The sequence below is a fragment of the Ambystoma mexicanum genome, chromosome 12 (assembly GCF_040938575.1).
Source record: "Ambystoma mexicanum isolate Mex_15411 chromosome 12, UKY_AmexF1_1, whole genome shotgun sequence".
Classification (NCBI taxonomy): domain Eukaryota; kingdom Metazoa; phylum Chordata; class Amphibia; order Caudata; family Ambystomatidae; genus Ambystoma; species Ambystoma mexicanum.
In genome coordinates this window covers 622,827,424-622,840,389 of record NC_090936.1, presented here as the reverse complement: position 1 = coordinate 622,840,389, position 12,966 = coordinate 622,827,424, and the positions used below count along the sequence as shown (strand labels likewise).

The 12,966-nt window shown below is 45.3% G+C and overlaps 1 protein-coding gene across 4 annotated transcripts in view; it reads right to left on the bottom strand.

Moving 5' to 3' along the window:
• The window catches only part of EEA1 (early endosome antigen 1), a 1,786,886-nt gene that overhangs the window by 1,040,680 nt on the left and 733,240 nt on the right, over positions 1-12,966 (bottom strand). For all 4 annotated transcript variants that reach the window (XM_069629072.1, XM_069629073.1, XM_069629075.1 and 1 more), the window contains one exon: positions 1,082-1,282. In XM_069629072.1, coding sequence (XP_069485173.1) covers positions 1,082-1,282 — 201 coding nt within the window. The remainder of the gene's footprint in view (positions 1-1,081; positions 1,283-12,966) is intronic.

The following is a 12,966-nucleotide window of genomic DNA, read 5'->3' as shown; positions in this document are numbered from 1 at the left end:
GATGCAATCAGTCTCTTAGCAAGCAACAGTGCTACAGCCAGGAAAGTTTTCTCATGTTTCGTGAACACAGTGTCTACCCATATCCCCATATATACCAATTTCGGTTCCAGAGGGACCTCAGCATCCATTACAGTGGACAGTTTATGCGTACATTTCCCCCAGAACACTTGAATCTGAGCACATTCTCAGAGTGTGTGATAGAATGTACCTCCTTCCCTACCACATCTAAGACATGCGTTACTGTCGACCATGCCCCAGCTGGTCAGTGCAGTACGGGAGTAGTACACTCTGTGGAGGATCTTGAATTGTATTAGCCGCAGTCGAGCCGCTATTCCCACCTCCCTCGGGAACATCTGTGCCTCCAGCCATTCCTCCGGTTCCAACCTCCCCAGGCCCCGCTCCCATTTCTCCCTCAGGCGGGTGAGCTATGCGGTCCTGAATGCAGAGAGTACTTGGTATAGTGTACACGTTACCTTGGCGGGGATGCCCGCTGAGAGACCATTCTAGGGGGGCGATCAGTTGAGCGGTCTATAGCTGTAGTAACATTTTTTATGAAATTAGACAAATAAATGAACGTTAGAACTGATCTCTTTTTAAAAAAAAGTCTATTATGTGGTGGGGATTTTGTTAATTGGTGTAATGTGTCTTGATGGGTTTTTTTTCCAATTCTTCAATAGTGCATTTCAGACTATGTATTTTAAAATGAATTGTAAAGGTTTATTTTTTTAAACCTTAATAAATACAAGCATACAAAATAAAGGCCTATAGCAGGACTGAAGACTCTACAATTGATCTGCTCTGATAGGCCAGTGTTGTGGGGAAGGACTGGACCTCTGGGACTGGCTGGGGGTGAGTCAATGTGACTATCCCCTGCTATGTGGGGGACCAGGGCAAATCGACGAAGAGATGCTACCCATACTGTTTAACGTCCTAACATGCACTGGCTTTGATTGGAATTCAGTGCTCTCCGTCAAATCCCTGGTGATTCTCAAAATCAGACTGGGGAATGTGTCCCGTATTTTACCAGCAGTGTTTATAATCAGACATCTTGCACAACGTCTTGGACTACATGCATCCTTACCTGTGTATCAAGTTGGGCCAGTTTTTCTTTGCTGTCAGTGATTTCGCCACTTAGTTCCTTAACACTAGCTTCCAGAGATTGAACACGGTCCTGAGAAGCACTAAACAGAGCCTTCTGCTCTTGCAACTTGTCATGTAAGTTTTCTTGCAGCTGCTTGTGACTCTCGGATTGGTTCTTTATCTTTTCCGTTAACTGAGTTACCTAAAAATATCAAATAAATATATTATTTTTCATTGCAATTACTCTGTGCGGTGGTAAAGGTATGGGATACCCCTGGATTAGGAAGCTGGGTATGATTCCTGGTCACGTTTAAGACATGATTAAGACCCTAAGGTCTAAGACAGACACCAAGGTATTGACCTCCCCCACCGCCTCCACCCACCAAGCCCCTTGAGCCACACTCCGGCCAGAAATGTTAGGCCAAAGCAAGCTAGTTTTATACATAGCTATGAAATATAAATACTATCAATTGACTTTTTGTAAACTGTGCTGTTTATTTGCATTTGATTGAAAACCCTACAACTAGCAAACAGATTTTATTGGCACATCCACTTTCCCACTCTCCTCCGACAAGATTTTTAAATGAATTCTGCATTTATTCCCCAAACTGCTCTTTTATGATATTATGCGTTACGGCAGCTTTTATACAACCCTCTGTTAAGGGATAGAAGACCACATACCTTGAAGGGAGCTAACACGAAAGGGAAGCCAAACCTCTTGAAGGTAAGTAGAGAGCAACAGGGTTTAACTCTCAGGTGGAGGTAGCAGGCTAATATAAAAGGTAATTAGTCTGTGCATGTAGCTCTAGAAAATACATCACACTGATAAACTGAACAAATATATACTTTAATAATCTTGCACAGGTAGAATTCTATAAGGTCAAATAAATATGTCACAAATAATAAACAATATTAAAAAATACAGAGTAGATTATAAAAGTATGAATGTCTAAAAGGACTCTCCTCACATCACTGCCACTATCCCACATAGGCACCAAACCTAAATAAACAAACAGAGGAGATAGAAACAAGGGAACCGCGCAAACTAGCAAAGCAGGTAAAATCCTCCAAGTGCCTGCACATTTAAGGACAGTGTTCTAAAGACACCACCTACCACAATATTAGATGGAAGGCCCCAGAGCAGTGGTAGGAAGAAAAGGAACCAGACATTTTAACCTACCAGTAAAATAGTCTAAACATTCCTTATGCCCACATCAATACCCCATATGTATGCAGATCCTCTAGAGCATATTACAAAAATGAATACAAAATGCACACATTATAATTAAAGATAGTGCTAGAGGACAGGAAACATTTCAAACGTAAAGCCAAATCACTCCAAGAATTGAGGATACATTTTATAAACAGTTACCCTTGACATACACTTCGGGGAACAATATTTAGTCACCAAAACCAGCTACACAGTAATATGTGCACAATGATAGAAGTGCAGAGCAGAACGTTAGAAGTAAAATAGAAATCGGTGGTAAGTCCTAGAATTCCAGTTATTGGTCTAGAGCTCACCAACACCATTGGGGTTCGGGAAACATGTCCAGGGAAGGCAGGTACTTTGAGAAACCAGAGGGTATTCTCCTGAGTAGACCTTGAGAATCCCTTATTCAGGTGGCCAGGGAAGGGCTGGCGCTCTCAGATCCCAACACTGGGGGTGGACAAGCGAGGGAGGATAACCTGGGTATGGAGGCCCGGGGTTATGCTTGTGGGAATATCCAAGGTGAGAAGCAGGATTATAGCGGGGAAGGAGGTGTGGAGGACAAAGTCCCTATGACTTCTATAGACTGTTCTACAACTACCTCCCTTCTACCCAATGAATCTCCCTTATTAGAATCCATCAAAAACCACAACTCTCAGAATGCCTGCTATCCTACCCGGATATTCCCAATCATTCTTCTCAACATCTCTATGATTATTCTTTCCCACACACCCAATCTCCCTTGACAAAACCCCACCAATCCCATTTCTCTGATTATCATTTCCAACCTACTCAGATAAACCATTAGCATTCCCACAAACCCCCTTGTTTATTTTGTGATAATAATCCCGATCATTCTCGTTTGCTTCACAAACCCTGCCAATCCCACCCTTCTGAACTTACCAACCCCCGTACGACGAAGAACGTAATTTCCCATGACAAAAACCCCCTTTTTGACACAAACCCCTTTTACCCCGTGGAAGATGGCAATCTAACCCAGGAGCTGTTTACCTGACATGTCCTGACACGAGCGTGAGGAACTAGGTAGACGCAGGAAGCCACCATTCCCATCAGTCGCATGGTTTTGCATAAGGTCACTTGGTAACTGGCTACATAGTGAGTGATCTGGAACAGCATGTTTTGGACCCTCTCGTTGGAGGGGAAGACCAGCCCGTCTTCTGTCCGAATTAGACCCCCTATATACTGTTTGACTTGGCTGAGGGTTAGACCGGAGTTTATTTCATTGATAGAGAATCCTAGGTTGAAGAGGAGATCTACTGTCCTCTTGGTATTTGTCTGGCATGTTCCGTACAAATCCCCCATTATGAGCCAGTAGTCGAGGTAAGGATAGACTGGGATGGACTGCCTATGCAGGTGAGCCGCTACTACTGCCAGCACCTTTGTAAACACCCTTTGGGCTCAGGCAATGCCGAAGGGAAAAACCTTGAATTGATAGTGGGTGTCCTCTATCATGAAACTGAGGTACTTTCTGTGCGCTGGCAACATTGAAATATGAAAGTATGCATCTTTCATGTCTAATGTGGCCATGTAATCCCCCTGCTGCAGCAGTGGGATTACCTCCTGAAATGTTGTCATCTTGAACTTTTGAGGTTTGACATACTTGTTCGCAGGGCAGCGGTCTTAAACAGTGCGCATGGTCAGATCCATTTTGGGTACAAGGAAGTACACTGAATAAATACCCTTGCTTACCAGGAGAAGGGGGGGGGACGACTTTGATGGCGCCCTATTCCAGCAGGACCTGAACTTCTTCCAGCAGGATGCGCAGGTGTTCTGGTAAAAGGCGGCTGCTTCTCAGTGGGTGGTAGCAAGGTGGTCAGAGAAACTCGATACAATACCCGTGGGCAACGGTCTTTAGTACCCACTGATCTGAAGAGATCCCCTCCTGGCGTTGATTAATGAAGACAAGCAACCCCCGACCAGGGAAGCATGGGAGGGGACCTGAACCGACCAGTCACTTTGAGGTAGAGACCGGGGAGCTTCTGGGAGTTGAGTTTCTGCCTCTACACTTGCCCCTACAAGAGCCTCTTTGCTGGTATTGGAAGTAACCAGAAATTCCTTTAACCTGAGGACCAGGAATTATTTCCTGAGCCGTATTGCTGCTGGGGCGAGCAGAAAAAGGATTGGCCGCAAAAGGACCTGTGGGAATTAGAGCCTTCAGGCTGGTGAACGGGCTTAGCCGTGATCTGGCTATGTGATTTCAGGGTCTCGTGTTCTTTCCTTGCTGTCTCTAGGGCGTCAACCGCTTTCCCGAAATGGTTTGAATCCTCCACTGGTTTATAAATTAGAGATGCCTGAGTTTCGGGTTTGAACCCAGAGTTTTTTTTAACCAGGCATGTCTTAAGCAGGGTACCCTGAGCGAGGGTGCGTTCAATGGTCTCAGCCGAGTCCAGTGTTCTTTAGTATGTTTTGGGTTACTTGTCTGCCTTCAGCCACGACCGCCAGCAGGCGTGATCGGGTGGACTCTGGAACGTCCTGAAGACCATACTGCACTAGGCCCCACTAGACATCACTGTAACTTGCCAGTAGCATTGTGTTATTTTAGATCCTTGTGGAGTAGGCCGCAGAGGCGGTGACTCGCTTGCCCAGAGTGTAAAGCTTGCAGTCTTTGTCCGGAGGGGATTCTGCTGAGGACAGAGGTACCCCTGCCCTTTTCCGAGTGGTCATAACAACTAAGGAGTCTGGTGTGGCATGACCCCTGATGTAGAGGGGGTCTGAGGGCGATGGGAGAAATAATTTCTCCACTCTGGGTTAACTGCACGTGTGAGGGATGAGGACAGCAAAGAAGGGGCCAGGCACTTCTAAAAGAGTTCAGTAAAGGGATAGCTTGGCTAGTTGGAGTCTTCTCCTTGAGGATATCCTCCACGAAGTCGGAGTCTGGAGCGGCTTCGTGAGTTGCAATTTTAAAATGGTCATCTGCTCTTTTTAAAATGGAATGGAACATCTGGTTGTCCACAAGTGACGACTCTCTTTGTGGAGTGGTAGCAGGGGGCTCGAGACAGATGGCATCTGGGTCGACAGTATGAGTCAGTGTAAGCCAAGGACACGGACCCTCCGCCTGGCCCCAGTCTGGGTCCTGATCAGCTGAGTCTTGATCAAAACAGTTAACCTCTTCATTAGACTCCCTCCTGATTTGAATCATCTGGTACCTGCAAGATGTCTTCTTGGTGTCCCTGTGCAAAGGTGGGGAGTCCCTGCAATTTGAAGGGAATGGGGCAAGAGTCCACTTCTCTAGGTCTCTTGGGTATAATATACCGGTCTGAAAAGTCAATGAACTGGGACATTTTGTCCATGTATTGCTCAAACCTTCCCCTAGTCCATAGAGAAGAAGTCTTTCCTAATAAGGCCTTAGAGAGGGGGTGGGGGCTTCAGAATAGTGGTACCCTTGTGCTCCTTGGCTGCTGAAATGATCTCCAAAAGGCTTTTTGTGAAGTTTTGGTGGCTGTATAGAGGATCTCGACGCGCCTGAGGGCGCAGTCGTGGTTAGCGACTCCCCCGGGTCCTTCGCTGCTTGTGCACCCTTGAATGGTGGGCCGGCAACAGAATTGCAGAATGATTCCCAGTCGCATGCCACGAATGTGGCTGCGCAGAGAGCGTTGAACCGCGAGGTTCGGCAGGACCGCTGAAACTTTCAATGGTTCTGCGTGCCTTGAGCGCTTCTTCGACTACTCCTGTCAAAATGGCCTTAGGGGTTGTGTGCTTGTATACACGTGGTACGTGGCTGCCCTGGTCGCTGGAGTGTGATTTCCCCATAACAGTGCTGGTGGCCTGTCAATCTGGGCCAGGGACGGGCATCTGGGAGCACACAGGCTCCGCTGAGACGTCGATGGCTTCCAAATCAGAGCCATGGCTGCAGACTGATTCCTCGTCATCCGAGGCGACAGCACCGATGGGTGAAAGACCTTCGGTCTTCATAGCGTAGGCCGACCTCCGTTTAGTCTGCCTGTCTCAACATTTTCGGTCGAAGGAGATTACAGGCCTTGCATTAGCACTCGTCGTGGTCACGAGGAAGACCCTGATTGCATTGGCAATGGGTGTCCTTCCAAGGAAACGTGTCGTTAGACAGGCACAATTTAAAGGGAGTCCTCTCCATAGCAATGGGTAGCGGCAGCCAGACCAAGAAGAGAAAGAGAGGGGTGAAGGAAATACAGGTACGATGTCCTTTCATTGCAGGATGTTTTTTCGCTGGGTTTTTTACTGCAAATTGTTTGCCGAAAACTCATCTCATTTTTTGGGGGTCGGGAGGTGGGGGAGGGAGGGTGTAGAAAAATATATACATTTGGTGTGGGTGTATGGGAATATAAAAAAAATGAAAGGCGATGGGGGGGTTTGTGCAAAAATCTGTGGTAAAAAAAACCCTGCGAAAAAACATCCCGCGATGAAATGACATGGAAACTTCTCAAAGAGCAATACAACCCAGGGCCCCACCCTCTGTACTTTACGGGCATGGCTGGGGAGATGAGGCCACAATTTCGACAGTAGTCTAGCAGTTGAACAGTCGCTGAGCAGATGCAGACTCAGATGTTGTCGGCGGCAGGAAACCCACAGAGCAGTCGAAGTGACTAGACGACAGTAGGCCGTGGAAATAAACTTTAGCAATATCAAGTCTTACAAGCTCTGCATAAGTGACCAACTAGGATGGTGGAAAAAAACAATCTGTGGGACCTCGATACGTGAGGGATTTTGGGTACACTACATGTCACGTTAGGGATAGTGTTGCAGTCACGCCCATGTCGACGTCCCTTTCGATCTTCTAAAGAAAGATGCAATACTCTGTGATTTCCACTAGATTTCGTAGCACAGCTTGCGATTCTAAGAAGATCCACAAGCTTCAAATATTATTTCTAGCTTTATCCATAGGTCCTACAGCTATTGATCCAACCCTTACCTGCAAAAAACCTCTAAAGAAAGATCACTCTGGTTAAAACCTCACAATTCGTACCTTATGCCTCTCTGCTCGACCTACCACAATTCTTATAAGACAACTCTACTGTTCAATCTAACTTCACTTTCTCTTTAACTTTCTTATTTATATTTTTGTATGAGGGGTGTGAGGAAGATAGTTCCAGGTACAATGTTTATCTGTGAAAATTTTGGAAATTCCATGTAACTTATATTGGTGACTGCTGGGAAGTCAGTTGGAGGCTGGAGCTAAACAATGTTGACCAATAATATCACGCTGGAAATTCTACCCGATGTGTGACTGATCCTCAACCCAACTCGTGTTCTAGGCACTTTGAGGGTTTAATATGCCCCACAGGCATTTGAAAACTTGTAGGGTTTGCAGTGCTTCTCAATTTATAGAGATTTATAAGGAGTTTTTTCAAGAATCAGACACCCTGTGTGGCAGTGAGGTAGTAGGACCTGGAGGGTGCCTCCTCCAGCCTCTCAGCACAGCACCTCAATGCATTCTCATCATGGTTTGGATCACACATACATCTTTTTTGGAAATTCGTCCACCCTTATAGTACCCAGCCTGTATTTGGATTGGTATAGCGTGTCCTTCTGTTTGGTTTAGCCTCCTCGTTGGTCGCAGGGCTGTGACCAGTTGTCTGCCCTCTAATGATCTTATACCTCTCCTCTTGGGCCCGATTTGTAGGGAGTGAGAATTCTCTGTTTAGGCTGAATTTCCCAACCTAGTGAGTCCCCCAGCAGCTTTGCTGGATTTCTGGGGTTTATTTTTTTCTCCTGCCAAGAGTGAGACTCTTTTACCCTCACTCTTGGACATGATTTGAGTGTGTCTCTTTGATTCTAGATGTGTTTTATGGGCTATGGGGTCTTTTACTCCATAGGGCTTCATGTGTTTTTGTGATGTGTGTTACACAGCACCCTCAGTGCAGTAACACAGGGGTGTCATAGTGACCCCCCAGTATAGACTCCATACCCTGGGACTGACTACTGTCTCCCAGGGCATGTAAAGTCACCATTTACTTTACTAGTCTCAAATTCTGAACAGAACCAGTACAAAACATCATATTGAGGACGTACTGGTTGAGGCAATTCGATTGCCCCGGGGTCTGTTAGTCGAGGGGGCACGTCTCCGTCCCCCTGATTGAGTTTTGGCTGGTGGCAGTGGATACTACTTTTTATATTCGACCTCGAATATATCCCTATGGGATTTCCCATTGTTCGAGGCTACCAACTTTAATTATTTAATTCCTATAGCCTCGAACATACTGCCGGTTTATTTATTTAATATTAATTCCCCGGTTGGTATTTTTTGCCAGAACTCGGTTCTAAAATGGCATTTGTGTTCGCCTCTGTGACTCCAATCCAAGTTGAGCCCTTTGTTCCACTTTTTGGCGGGCTTCTCCACAGAAGCCCTCCAAAGTGGTGCCACTCTGTCTGGAGTACTTAGGAGGGGTGGAGGGGGATTTAGGCACCCTGGACTGAGTTGCCTAGGCAACTCAAGTCGCACTCCGTCCTGATATCCCAAGTGGTGAGCCGGCCGGCTCACCACTTAGCATGTTTGAGTGACAGCTAGGCTGAGTGAATGGGGGTTTTCTGCATAAAAGCAGGGCTTTGGGGACTGGAACTTTAGAAGTCGCCACAGGACCTAAGAATCCGACGAGGGAGAAGCTGAGCCGACCTGCTACGACGACACCACCGGTTGAGCCCTGCTGAACCGTCTCACCACTTTTCCCAACGACAGAGGAGATCTCCAGCCCGGAGAGTCTTCTTCCTTCGACTGGTGGGAATAACCAGTCTGCTTCCTTTTTCGCTCCCTGGAACATCTCGTGGCCGCCTTGCCGGTGCCAAGCACCCCAGCAACCGGGATACCACGTGTTACCACTACCGCGAATCAAAGGGTAGCACCTTTAACTGGAAAACTCTGCGGCTGGTTTCTTCCCTGGCAGTGCAACGACCTTCATCTTTCCTCCACGTCGAGATCTTCTCTTCCTCTGGAAGACGCCGCGACTTGCACCCTCTGCCAGGAACAACTGCCCCCGCTGGAGGATCCTTTCCACATAAGGTACCGTGTTCCGCCTGGCTTCCCTTGCAACCGACTGTACGTGGTAGATTTAGCCCCAGCTTTCAACCCTGGGTTAGCCTGGGACACCCTGGCTAAACTTTTCTGAGCCTAACTAAAACCTTTCCGAACCCCCTGCAAGAATTTTTAAGCCTGTTGTCTTTGTGTGATCTTGGGTACATTTGTGCCCTGCTCTCTCCAAGAGTGGGCCCGGCCTATGGACTCTGGCTACAAGTAACTTTTGACTTTCCTGCCTTGCTTAAGAGTTTCTAAGTATTAGTGTGGTGTATTTTCCTACATTTTGCCTTTTTCCCTTCCTTTTTCGTTAACTTATTGGAGTGCCATCTATAGTTAAACGCTCACCTCTGTTTGGAAATAAGTGGTGTTAACTAAGACTTGTCCGATAAGGAATAAGGAGTGTATATATAATAATAGTAATTGTGTTTAGAGTGATTTACAATAATAGTGCTGGAATGTTTCAATAAGTGTGTTTTTAAATAAATAATTATATACCTTGTTACCAAAGCTCTGGTCAGTGTTTGCTTGTTCTATTGTATCTGAGTGCATATTGTGTATACTTTGCATACTGCCTAACTCTTCTTGAGGGAAGTCTGACTGCTCAGCCACAGCTACCAGGTAAATCTGGGTGGTACAGGCTGCTACCAAGTGGGTTTACTGCCAACACCTGTAGTCTTAAATCTTTTGCAGTGGTCCCCACGGGAACTGCACAGGTTTCTGCCTAACATCCATCATTTAAAAAAAAAAATTCTACTGGCACAGAGTTTTAGTTCTGTCCCTTTATCCAAAGGTCAAAAGCTTTGCTGGCCATTTTGGATTTTGTCAGTTGGTCTTTATCTTTGAAAGCCATCAGATGTATCTGCCCATTGCTGGACTCGCATCTGTGTGCTGCTGTCGGCCTGCAACATGGGGTAGGCACCATATATTTGCATACAGTATTGGCCCTCACATTTCTTTTTTTTTGCAATTTAAACTTTATTGAGTAGTTTTCATCAATTTACAAGTACATCATCAACATTGCAAATTGACTTCCCTATGCTCCCCATCAGAGTCGGCTGCTTCCTATCATTCAGTTCTGTGTTGCTGCCACCCTGCAACATGGGGTAGGCACCATGTATTTGCATATTGTTTTGACCTTCGCATCTGTGTGCTGCTGCCGCTTTGCAACATGGGTAGGCACCATGTATTTGCATATTGTTATGAACCTAGCATCTGTGTGCTGTTGTGGCCCTGCAACATGGGGTAGGCAATATGTATTTGCACATTGTTTTGTCTTTTCGCATCTGTGCTGCTGCTGCCGCCCAACAAGATGGGGTCAGGTCCAATGGATGTGTTCACCATGTACTTCTTTATTGCACTTGGCATATGATGATATTGCCTTGTGCACGATCCATGATGTAACGCTTCCTTTTCTGTAACCTGAAGCAATTACTGTAACCATATTCTAAAGTTAGAAGCGCTTAGATAACTCTGGGTTTTGTGCGCTATACAAGTGTCAAATAAAATAAAAGATAGCACTGTCAAAAACATGAAGAAAAAAGGTTGCTGAAGTGTTGGATTTATGGTAGCTCAGACTACATTTCTTGGTGTAGAGGAGTGGGGGAGCAGTAACTGATGCCAGCCTTTAAGCTGCTGTTGATGAGGCCAGTAGTTTTACTCAATACTTGATTCTTACTCTTACATTACAAAATGATCAAGAAAAGTATAACACCACATCAGAGTAGCCGAGCACATTCACAAATAACAAACACATTCATTAATCAGCAAAGACAAAACACTCAAAGTATCCCACAGTTTAGCATTAATCTCCCCAGCTGCAGTTTTACTTAAATACTTATGTTTTGCAAAAGAGGTGTTTGAATCCCTGCTTTTTTCTCTTTATTCTATTTCCCCCTACCTTTACACCTCTATCTCTTTTCCTTCTTCTCTGCACTCAATGGTCTGGACCCCTGGTGTGGGCACAATATGCCAACATCGAGGCAAGCATCAGCACTCCTAAACCACTATGGTGAGTCTTCAGTGTTGTATGAAAGCTTTGTGACATCACATAACATCCAGCGCTTCATGAAAGTACTGCAGAAGCACAAGATCAGACGGATAAAGACAGAGAGAGATGGTCTTTGCAATGGATGACCTTGAGACACGCTGCTGATGATACAGTACACGCAGTTGTAGTGGGTTCAATTAGCTTTGGACTTTTAGGATTCTGTAATTAGAATTCTTTGACAAAGTATTACTAAGATGTTGACTGCACGTAAATCTTTTGATGTCAACCGCCAAGTAACCGGATTATACTAAGCTGTAACAATAGCCAGAAGTACCCTGGCCTATTTTGAGGGTTTGCTTTTCAGACTTGTCAAGCTCAACTACCTTTGGTGCACTTGGATAAAATGATTAACTTGCCTGTTAGTAAAACCACTCACCTGCTTGCTGCTCCTTAGACGTTCTCACTGTTTATCTGACAAAGATCTCTGGTATGACATAATTTGACTGGTATTGTCTAGTCAAACAGTTATTCTCTCCTTTAAAATATGATACATCTGAGGCAACTTGCTGACTACAGAACAGGTACTCTCCATAAGTCATAGTGCCTGATTTTTGAATAGTTGTAATACATGTTAGACCAAATGAGTAATTCTTTGTACAGTTTCTTGCAGGATGGTCTGGGAGGCTCTGGTCTCAAGCCAGTGATATCTTCCTGGTGAAAGGTTGAGTCTGGTTTTTAAGGTGGCCCACTGGTTACTTTGTGCGTTGAACCTTTACATGCCGTTGGCAAGGTTACTAGAGTTATCAGGTACGAGTTAATGACCAAGGATTGTGAAGGAGATCCGAGAGTTGCATCATTACATTTTCATTAACTCTGCTTAGGTTTTTTCATGGAACACACATACACTGTATAAATACCTCTTTTAAAATGTTTTGTGAGTATTCGAAAAATAAATGTATCTACCAAATGTGTCTTGTTTGTTGACAGGGATATGAAGAGGAAAAATAGTATGATGGTAACTTCCTTAAGAGTTGGAGTTGAAAAGACCAACCGAGTTTTAATATCAATTTGGATCTCATTAGGCAAATGACGAAAAACGCTCCTGCATTACAATGTGCAGTTATGTGTAGGGGTTCAGAAACTTTTCACACTGTGGGATGTATTAACCCACTTATGCTCTGCCCTGCGGCATCACTGTGTCCTGGTGGTGCCAGAATCATCAAAATGGCTGCAAAACCCCTATGCGCGCCAAAACCTATGGAAATTGCGCTCTACAAAAGCACAAAAAGATGGCTGCCAAATCTACCATGCGTGTTGGCAGTGGTGGAACGGAGAGCGCACTCCTGAAACATATCACTGGGCTTCCCAACAAGGAAACATGGAGAATGCATGAAAAGCAGTGCTTGCTGAAAGAAATCCGGAATCTTGTTTTTAAATCTTTTCTGGGTTGCTGAAAATACAGAATGCTGGTCCAAAACACCCACAAACATCCAATCTTCTTGATGGGTGTCACATTTTACTGAATTCAAGAAATCATTGTGAAATTGCAATATCCTGGAAAGCTGAATTGGTCATCAAAACACCCACAGCACAAGTTTGCCTGCTTGTGGGATCTGTCAAAATCTGGGTGCAGTACCAGCGGCCGCCTGAATGACTGTTTCAAAAGCCTGCATTAAAACTGTA